This window comes from Schistocerca gregaria, chromosome 7, assembly GCF_023897955.1.
Source record: "Schistocerca gregaria isolate iqSchGreg1 chromosome 7, iqSchGreg1.2, whole genome shotgun sequence".
In the NCBI taxonomy this organism is placed as follows: Eukaryota; Metazoa; Arthropoda; class Insecta; order Orthoptera; family Acrididae; genus Schistocerca; species Schistocerca gregaria.
This window is the reverse complement of record NC_064926.1, coordinates 235,225,664-235,236,826: the sequence shown is the minus strand read 5'-3', so window position 1 is coordinate 235,236,826 and position 11,163 is coordinate 235,225,664. Positions and strand designations below refer to the sequence as shown.

Here is an 11,163-nt window from a genome sequence, read left to right as displayed (position 1 = left end):
AATTAAAATGTGTCCTGCGGCCGGGACTTAACCCAAGTCCCCTGCTTTCTAACAGATGTGTTATCCATTTCACTACCGTCGCAGTGTAGATAACAGAACCTCACAGACTGCGTTGGTCCAATGACCTCCACAACAATAATTTCGATTCACGCCTTCAGCCTATTTTCACTGTATTACATGGTTAGTATTGCCGAGGCAGGATTTACCCATTATGTAAAAATCTGGGGGCTACCCAGTACCGAATAGCCTCAGCAAACGTGACGATTTAAGAAGAGGAAAAAAGGATGAAGCATGAACTGAAGTTTGTGTTAGGGAGAGCACTGGATTAGGGTCCTCTGTGCAGCTGCTCTAACTGTACTGCTACAGTGGTGTAATGGCTAACACATCTGCCTAGTGCGCATGACGACTGGCTTCAAGTCCTCGCCGTGGTACAAATTCTGGTGTATTTCTGCAGCTTCTGCCATTATCCAACAATTTTGTTATTGTGAAGGTCTTAACTATAATATTGGCTGTCAAAACCAACATTGTCTGGGTATTCATTTTGCCAATTTTCTATTAGAAATGAAAACAAAAAATTAACTGCGTTTGTAGTGAAATACCGAAAAAATTCTTTACCATGTATACCTTTCAAATTATAGAACAGTTGTACATAGAAATACACACATTGCTCAAATGTATAAGTACAGTGTCATTGACAGTTTCCGTACACTGGCAGCAACAGCTTCGCACATACACAGTGAGATTTTGTAAACATCTCTGCGGCAACGCATTTTCGTAGTTTTTATACATGGCTACTGTGTTCACCTACAGCCGTTTGCACTTCACAGTCGAAAGCTACCAAAAGAGATTTCAGATGTCGGGGACTTCCTTATACTCACTCAGCCGTAACACCTGTAGCGTTATGAGCATGTAGGAAAGTGATGTGGCTGCCCAGAACTGGCAGGGGGTAGGGTGAGGTTGTTTGTGTGGGCCTGGGCCTCAGGGCGAGGCGTCGCCACCTAAGCCAAAGTTCTGCGGCTGGGCTAGCCTGCATTGTTCAACCAGGTGAAGAGTCGAGCAAAGAGCCGGATATGGGTAAAATCCCACTGTGGGGAATTTTGACGACTTTAGGCCGTTCAAGAGGACAGACAATACTCCAAGAAATGGCGGAGCATCGCACAATCTTAAGGTGGCTAAGTTGGAGCTCTTTGAAATTCGATAATAATTCACCGTCAAGTATTAATGGAAATCCAAATACATTGGTGACCTCAGAAAAAATAACTCACATCCAATGCAACAACAATATTTTCAGTATATTCAAAATTATGGAAGTTAATATTTCACAACGAATAAACAGTATCACAATTAATCTCTGAATTCACAACCTTCAAAAGCTTCATCCTTTTCCAGTATACGATATTTCAGATAATAGCATTGCCCTATTTTTATCATCTCTCAAAAGTTACAGATCTGTATCTATTTGATTTCTTGACTTATTATGTTTCTTATATATTTCATTCTGCAAATGTTGTTAGAACATCATATCCTCCACAATTACGCATCAAATGAATAAGCATTGATACTTCATACCTCGTATACTCGTGTATTTCCTTTACTATTTTTCCAGCAACTTTACTAAATATTAGTTACAACTGATAAAGCAAAATAATGGTAATTGTGGGCGCAGTCAGTCACATGTGTTACCTGAAAACACTTTTCTAAAACAGTGCCAAAAGACTCATCCGAAAAGCAGGTCTAAATAATTGTTTAAACAATACTTAACGACACTTTGCTGCCATTTATTGTGAGCACACTTACTCAAGAAAACTGTTTATCTATTTACGAACAAACCTAAATTAATATTTATTGTGAATAGTCTGAGTGTGATGGAATGTTTATAACATTTCTTTCTTTAAATATTCTTGTAATACATTAGTTTAGCCTAGTAAGTGGTCCATTTGGGTCAAATCATGTATGCAGAAGTTACGTACAGTGTATTTTTGGTGGAATGGGACTTCAGCCAATGGAAAATCAAGCAGTATTGGAACACTATCGGAGTCAAGTGGAGGCTGGGGCTTTTTCCAGTGAAGTACTCAAGGGATTCATTCCACACTTTTACGCTGTGTGCTGAAGGAGTAGACATGCCTGTAGTAATGAGTGGTATTTGATCATGTAGGTGATTGACTCTTGACAGTGAGTGGCCACTACCATGCTTTAACTTCTGATGTTACTGATTTTTCGAGTGTTTGAAGGTCCGCCAGTGTAGGATTCTAAATTTTCCCGCTTGTGTTACACAAATGAGGATAGACAGGGTATGAGTTACTCTTCTTTGTACTTCGTGAATCATCATACCGAACTCTGGACTGTTTTGAGCAGGTCAGTATTTCGTCTAATGTGATTGAGAAACTGATTTACTTTTCACGTATCTTTGATGACAATTCAGTTTGGTGATTGTGCTACCATTCACGTAACGCTCTAAATATAACTTCCCTGCATTTTATAAGCGTTTTTCCTGTCTACATTTTAACTAAATATCGTAGGAGCACTTCCCGTTTATTTGATATGTGCTGTCATGAATAAACATTATTCAACGTAATTCCATTTCGTCTACATCGATTACAAACGTTAGAAAAGAACCCTTGTTATCAAGGTATTCAGTAATCTTCCGTTTTGTATTTCTGTGAATTACATTAACTCGCAATGCTATCCGATACATAAAGTACTTGACTGCAGTGTCACAGCTACCAGGTTACTATTTGCAACGAATTAGCTTGGGGGATGAAGGCAGACGTCTGAGGCTTGACCCTATGACTACACCGAGCTCATCTTTTTAAACAGAGCCGCATTTACCCACGGCAAAGCTTTACCACAGGTAAAGACAAAATAGGTTTGCTTGTATGGGCTGCTAATTACAAAGTCATGTACACAGCAGCATTAGACTTCTGGTACCATCGCTCAATGTCTTAGCAATAAAGAATAAATGGATTAAAATTTCATCCACGATGCGGCATTTTTTCATTCATTTCAGCATTTATGACGTTATATCTTTTCAACTATGTGTCATATAATGATGTATTTGTGTAGGCACGGAATATGTGAATACTGTCTGCAAGATATGTTCTGAACAGAGTTAGTAGAAAATAAGTAATAAATTTAAAGGCCACGCTCAATGCACAAGTTTTTTCGTATGTCAGGGAGATTATAAAGTCTTCCCGTGAACCACCCCGATATAATTTTGCTGGTGCATTTAACGGCATATGCAGATACTGTCTGTAAAATGTTTTCCGAATAGAACTAGTGCTAAATGAATAATAAATGTAAACGTCATGCATGACGCAACACTTCTTTAAGCATTTCATTGTTTATGAAGTCACATCTCCTGAAACATGATCGATATCTATTTATTACTCTGCAGTAGTTGGTGCCTGACAGTTAGGAAGAGACGTGGAACATACAAACATAAACGCATACACACTTACAAGTACGTACGATAGGCAGTCAAATGAAAATCGAACACCCATCACAACGTGCCCTTGGGATGATTCCATTCAAAAGTAATCACTACACGTCTTACGACATTCATCCCACTGGGAGAAGAGGCCATCAATTCCGGATTCCTATAAGATGTTTGTCTGCTGACAGTTCTACATCCGCACCCACGCTTGCATATTTCCATCTAAAACCGACGGTCACGTATATATTTCTTCACGTTTCCAAAGATGTGAACATTGCATGGTGAAGGATGCTGCAGTGATTCCCAGTCAAACTACTGAAGGGCGGCCTTCGTTCAGGTGGTAGTGTGAGGACAGACGTTATGGAATGTAAGGGCTATCTAGACGAGCGTGAAATCACAATGAATGTGCAATACTGTGAAGACACTCTGCAGAAACTATGACACGCCTTGAAGTCCAAACGCCCAGGAATACATCCTGTTGCATCATTACGCCCACCCCATGCTGTCAACTGGGCGACGGCTACGCTTCAGCGGTTTGGTTTGGAAACACTGCAGTAACAGCCATGCAGACCGGTTATTTCACAGTGTTATCGCTTGGATGTCGTTGTAATGTGAACGAGGAAGAGAAATACTGGTTGAGGGGAATACATCTGCGGCCAAACGCTTCCTATTAAACAGGGATTGATCGTTTAGTCTCCCAGTGGACTCAATGTCTTAACATGTACAGTGATAGCTTTTGAGTGCATTCCATCTCACTCTTGTGGTTGGTGATTGGTTTTCATTTGACTACCCCTCATACATCCACTTATATAGAATGTGTGGATTAAAATTTGTTTGGGGGAAGGTGTTGGAATTAAAATATTACTGAACAGGTACCCAATTTATGAAATATAACGACCCTTTATCGTTTAGGAAGCTATCTGTTTATAGAATTTTGTTGAGTTGTAGAATTTTTTTGAAGTGTATAGCCAGTTGTTGCCTCTTTAAGGTGGAATTATTATTTAGCTAAGCTATCAGTCATTTATTTCCAGGTAATGGTTGGCAAACTTCCTGTTTCCCAGAATCAGCGTTGCTAATGATCTGATTCCTGCATGATTCCCACAAGAGTTAAATAAGTGGACCTGATAAGAAAGCCTCTGCTGATATCGCTATGTGATCCACAGCTCAACATGTTACTTCAGTACCACTCCGATAATATCGCTAAGAACACAGGCAAACCCTAAAGAAATACGCTGATTAACGAACGATAAAAGAAAATTGTCTGATATTATCTATTTTCAGATATACAAACAACCTCTGACATTTTATCCCAATTACACTATTTATACGCACACCCTGCAGCTGCTCATTCAAAGCCACTGGAGATTTCCAACGATGACGTTGCTGATCACCTTTACGGCCGTGTTAGCCGTTGTTTCCGCACAGACAGCCTCTAATCGATTCCCGGATGACTTCATGTTTGGAGCGGCAACATCCGCATATCAGATCGAAGGAGGATGGAACGAAGATGGTGGGTTCAAAAGTGTGAACTGGATTCATCAGTCAAAGTTCAATATACTGCTTATGGTTCTTATCCAAGACCAAGGCAATAACATATTTCCATGACAATAATTAATAGGTGTGTTATTTATTGTGAAGTTCTTGCGCGCATTTACAGGCAAGGGAGAGAGCATCCAGGACCACTTATTCCACAACCGTCCGCTAGTCGTTGTAGAACAGAACGGGGACGTTGCCTGCGATTCTTACCATAAGTACAAGGAAGATGTTCAGATGCTGAAGGCGCTCAACGTAAGTACAATTTCCATTGGAAAGCATGCTAACTTCTCCTTTTGCAGCGATTAAAAAAAAAAAAAAAACTGGTGACATACTTACCCATTATGAGCTCTGTACCCAGTATATCATGGAAGCTACGCTTTTAAAAAAGGTGCACTTGGTCATTTTCTGATATAATTTGCTTTGTGTAAACAGCTATGGGCGAACTTAATGGTGAACCTGAAATACCTACAAAATTATTAAAACCATGCGTAAGAAAATCTATAATCAGGAATGATATTTCTTGCAGATTCATGTAGCTTTCTGAGGGGAAGACAACAAGCAGTTAGTCTAAACAAATAAAATACTAGGTTCATTCGAGAAGTAGTTACCGCATTTTCACTGTAGCAGACAAAGTAGAACTAAAATAAAAGAATTTCCTTAAAACAAAAACCAATGTAAGGAGGGTTGTCATCTACATCTACCTCTACAGCTTCATTTATACTCCACAAGCCACACAACGGTGTGTGGAGTAGGGCACTTTACGTGGCACTGTCATTACCTCACCGGCCGCGGTGGTCGTGCGGTTCTAGGCGGTGCAGTCGGGAACCGTGGGACTGCTACGGTTGCAGGTTCGAATCCTGCCATGGGCATGGATGTGTGTGCTGTCCTTAGGTTAGTTAGGTTTAAGTAGTTCTAAGTTCTATGGGACTGATGACCTACGATGTTAAGTCCCATAGTGCTCAGAATCATTTGAACCAATTTTTTTTTGTCATTACCACCCTTTCCTGTTCTAGTCGCGTATGGTTCGCTGGAAGAACGACTGCCGGAAAGTTTCCGTGCGCACTCGAATCTCTCTGATTTTACATGCGTGATAAAATGGTTCAAATGGCTCTGAGCACTATGGGACACTATGGGACTCAACTTCTGAGGTCCCCTAGAACGTAGAACTACTTACACCTAACTATCCTAAGGACATCACGCACATCCATGCCCGAGGCTGGATTCGAACCGGCGACCGTAGCGGTCACGCGGTTCCAAAGTGCAGCGCCTAGAACCGCACTGCCACTGCGGCCGGCTTACATTCGTGATCCCCTCGGGAGCTATAAGTAGAGGGAAGCAATATATTCGATACCTCATTCAGAAACACACGCTCTCAAAAATTGGACTGCTTGCTACACCGCGATGCAGAACGCCTTGCTTGCAGAGCCTGCTACTTGAGTTTGCTAAACATCACCGCAACGCTATCACGCTTACCAAATAACCTTGTGACGAAACGCGCCGCTCTTCTTTGGATCTTCTTTATCTCCTCTGTCAACCCGACATGGCACGGATCCCACACAGATGAGTAATACTCATGTATAGATCGAACGAGTGTTTTGTAAGCCACCTCCTTTGCTGATGGAATACATTTTCTAACGACTCTCCCAATGAATCTCAATCTGGCACCCGCCTTAGCAACAATTAATTTTGTCTGGTCATTCCACTTCAAATCGTTGCTTACGCATACTCCCAGATATTTTACAGAAGTTACTGCTAACAGTGTTTGTTCTGCTATCATATAATCATACAATAGAGGATGCTTCTTGCTATGTATTCGCAATACATTACGACGTCAATATTCATGGAAATAAAATACTAAACGTATACGACGCGTAAGGAATTATAAACTTGCAATTATCGTCTGAGGCAAACTATGGAAAATTAGGATGAAAAGTGAATCCGAACCCCGCTCGTCACATATACAGGCTAGCGCTGTAACTAGTGTGCCACATTCCCTTTCTTCCGAAACTCTCATAGGTATGCACGTGGTGTCGTGATATACAGTGGTAAACACACACTAATCATCCAGAAAATTGTGCCCATCTATCTAATAGCTTGTAGATCCACCTCTGACACGGAAAACAGCAGCGACGCGCTGTGGCATGTAAGCAGTGGGACCTTGGTAGGTCACTGGAGGTAGTTGGCACCTGGCGAGCTGGAGGGCCAGCACATCCACTGGAACTCGCCACTGTGTTCCTCGAATCACTGCATCTCGCTCCTGGCCTTGTGACATGTCCCATTATCTTGTTGAAAAATGCCACTGCCGTTTAGAAATATGAACTCCATGAAGGGGCGTATGTGGTTTGCAACCAGTGTACCATATGTCTTGGTCGTCATGGTGACTTGCACGAGCTCCATTGGACCCATAGGTGCCAACATGAATGTTCTCCAGAGCATAATGGAGCCGCCGCCAGCTTGTCTGAGTTCTGCAGTACAGGTTTCAAGAAACTGTTGACCTGCAACATAACGGATTCGCGCCTTCCCATCGGCGTGATGAAGAAAGTATCGGGATTCATCAAACGATGCAACGTTCTGCCACTGCCCCAAAGTCCAGTGCTGATGATCACTTGCCCATTTCAGTCGTAGTTGCCGATGTCGTGGAGTTAACAATCGCTCATCCATGATTCGTCGACTGCGGAGGCCCATTGTTAGTGTTCGGTGCACTGTCTGTTCAGGGATCTGTTCAAGCACACTTACACTCGGCCACGCATTAAAGTCTGATGTTAGTTCCGCCACAATTCTCCGCCTATCCAGTTTTACAAGTCTGCCTAGCCTACGACATCGGACACCTCTATTTAAAGGTGGCTGCCAAACCCCATGACGTCTCGACGTTGTTTCACGTTTGTTTCGCCATGTGTTGAAGACCCTCACCACAGAATTCCTCGAGCACTCGACAAGTCGTGCAGATTCCGAAATGCTCGTGCCGAGCCTCCGGGACATCACAATCTGCACTCGATGAAACTCAGTTCACTCGCCTTTCTCCATTCTGCATACGTTCAAATGGTTCAAATGGCTCTGAGCCGTATGGGACTTAACATCTATGGTCATCAGTCCCCTAGAACTTAGAACTTCTTAAACCTAACTAACCTAAGGATAACACACAACACCCAGCCATCACGAGGCAGAGAAAATCCCTGACCCCGGCGGGAATCGAACCCGGGAACCCGGGCGCGGGAAGCGAGAACGCTACCGCACGACCACGAGATGCGGGCCATTCTGCATGCGGACCTCACACTCTGTGATAGTACGTGATTCGAGTGTGTGTCTGATAAGCAGTCATTCACCGTCAGGTGAAGCTGCTATCACCTGTTCGGCCCTTTACCGCTAGTAGGTCGATGGTCATAATGTTCTGGCTCATGAGTGTACGTGTGCGATGTGTGCTTCTCGAGTACTTTGGTATTATTGCGTTACTGCGGAAATCGGAAGGTCATGCGCAGTCTACGCGTTCCTTATTGTCGACAGCGCCTATGTACTTTCATTGTGAATTTTGTGCGCCGCAGGAGCTCTAGCGGCAGAAACTGAAAAAAATTATGCTTCGATTTGAAACGAATTCCAACTAGACGTTCATACGGGGAGGTATGTACATACAAATCTTCGTGATTATTCTGCTGAAGTGCTGTCTTTCTACCATTCTACTGTCGAACGGCACGCGAGAAAAACGAGCATTTAACTTTTTCAGTGCGAGCCCCGATTTCTCTTATTTCATCGTCATGATCATTTTTCCCTATGTAGGTGGCTGCCAACAGAACGTTTTGGCAATCGGAGGAGAAAACTGGTGACTGAAACTTCATGGGAAGATCCCTTCGCAACGAAAAGCGCCTTTGTTTTAATGATTGCCACTACAATTCACCTATCATTTCTATGGAACTCTCTCCCCTATTTAGTGATAAGACAAAACGAGCTGCCCTTCTTTGTACTTTTTCGACATCACCCGTCAGTCCCACCTGATGCGGATCGCACACCGCACACCAATACTCCAGAATAGGGCGGTCAAGCATGGTGTAAGCAGTCTCTTTAGTAGACCTGTTGCACTTTCTGCAAATGAATCGCAGTCCAGTCTTTGGTTTGCTCTACCCACAGTATTATCTATGTGATCGTTCCAAATTAGGTTATTTGTAATTGTAATCCCTAAGTATTTAGTTGAATTTACAGCCTTGAGATTTGTGTGGCTTATCGCGTAATCGAAATTTAGCTGATTTCTTTTAGTTTTCATGTGAATAACTTCACACTTTTTCTTATTCAGGGTCAATTGCCACTTCTCACACCATACAGATATCTTATCTAAATCATTTTTAAAGTTGTTTTGATCATCTGATGACTTTACAGGACGGTATATGACAGCATCATCTGCAAACAATCTAAGACGGCTACTCAGATTGTATGCCGTTAATATAGATCAGAAGCAATACTGGGCCTATAAATCTTCCTTGGGGAATGCCGGATGTTACTTCTGTTTTATTCGATGACTTTCAGTCTATTACTAGGAATTGTTATCTTTCTGACAGAAAATCAGTCGCACAATTGAGGCGATACTCCGTAGGCACGCAGTGTGGTTAGAACGCGCTTGTGAGGAACGGTGTCAAAAGCCTTCTGGAAACCCAAAAATATGGAAACAATTTGACATCCCCTGTCGATAGTACTTACTACTTAATGAGTATAAAGAGCTAGTTGTGTTTCAGAAGAACGATATTCTCTGAAACCGTGCTGACCAGGTGTTAATAAATCGTTTTCTTCGAGGTACTTCATAATTTTCGAATACAGTATATGTTCCAAAACCCAACTGCAAATTTACGTTAGAGATATTATACTTTAATAAATTCAATGCATACACGTTTTTGAAAGTCTGTTTCCAGTGACTACATTTCATTAAATCAGTTTCGGTTATGTAACTGCCGGTTCTTTGTAAAAATTCGTCGTCAGTTTGTACAGAGAAATGAGTGTTTATAGTAATATAGTACTACGTAAGCGGTATGTTTAGTCCTTAATTTTCGGTCTCCACTATCGAATCCAATCATCCATGTAGAAATTATGAGGTAGCATTGTTATGTGTTACACAAGCTTCCCTATCGCATTCTTCGTTTGTATCACTGCGTATTTCTAAATCTCTGTTCATGATTCTAATAGATTTTCAGGATGGTAAATAACTTTCAGGGTCATTTCATTAAACATTCTCTTGGATTACTAAAAGGCAATGAGGTTTAATGTTAAATTTTCTCAATCATATTGGTTTAATTCACAAAGCTCAAAAATATTATTCATTTGTCACCATCCTCAGGCACATTGTTTGTTCTTCTATTATAATGTGTTATCTGGATGTTTACAGTTTCAGTTATGTTTTATTCAACGGATTCAGCGTTAATACATGATTTAATAATGAAATATTAGCTGTCAGTCCACAGACATTTCGTTGCAACCATTAATACTTCGTTGTTGTTCAGGCGGACGTGTATCGATTTTCCATATCCTGGCCACGGGTGTTGCCTAACGGGGACCTCGACGTCATCAACCAGGCTGGTATCGACTACTACAACAACCTTATCAACGAACTGCTAGCCAACGGAATTCAGCCTCTGGTAAGTAGAGAATGGTAGTATTCGCATACTCTTTCTCTTACAGTAAACCTCTCTTCCCTTTAGAAACACTAATAACAGGAATGTAGTGTAATTACAATTGATCCCAATGCGAAAGAAGGAAACAGCATTGGATATTTAAAGCTATGCCAAAGTTAAGGCGGAACAACATGCTAATTGTTCCCAAGCGTAACGTGGCTGAACCTGCTTTACCTGTTTGGATGGCTAGCTCACAACGTAAATGGTCATCGACCATATCCAGTCACCTGTTTTGCATAAAATGATTGATAAACTATAATTTTTATAGAAACAGTTGAAGCACTTAGGCTATATGTACTGAACAGCGCACCTCACAACTATGTACTGGTCATGGTCAAAATTAACAGTAACTGCTTAAAATCATACTCCGAGAAACGAGTCAATCATGCGTGTCTTTCACAGTATGTCGGGCGTAGTGTCCAAGGAGAGCAGAAAGGACATAACAAGAGATTCAGGCACACAGCCGTATGTCATTTTCTATCTAAGTCAACAGGCCATGCTGGTGACTAGAAAGCAACTATCATTAGCAACTATCAGAGAAGCGAA

The 11,163-nt window shown here is 41.7% G+C and overlaps 1 protein-coding gene across 1 annotated transcript in view; it reads left to right on the top strand.

Annotated features, from left to right (window-relative positions):
• Positions 1-4,763: 4,763 nt before the first annotated feature.
• Positions 4,764-11,163, top strand: part of LOC126281670 (myrosinase 1-like) — a 37,763-nt gene continuing 31,363 nt past the window's right edge. Inside the window, exons 1-3 of the mRNA XM_049980821.1 lie at positions 4,764-4,943; positions 5,091-5,221; positions 10,447-10,581. Coding sequence (XP_049836778.1) covers positions 4,808-4,943; positions 5,091-5,221; positions 10,447-10,581 — 402 coding nt within the window. The 5' untranslated portion in view covers positions 4,764-4,807. The remainder of the gene's footprint in view (positions 4,944-5,090; positions 5,222-10,446; positions 10,582-11,163) is intronic.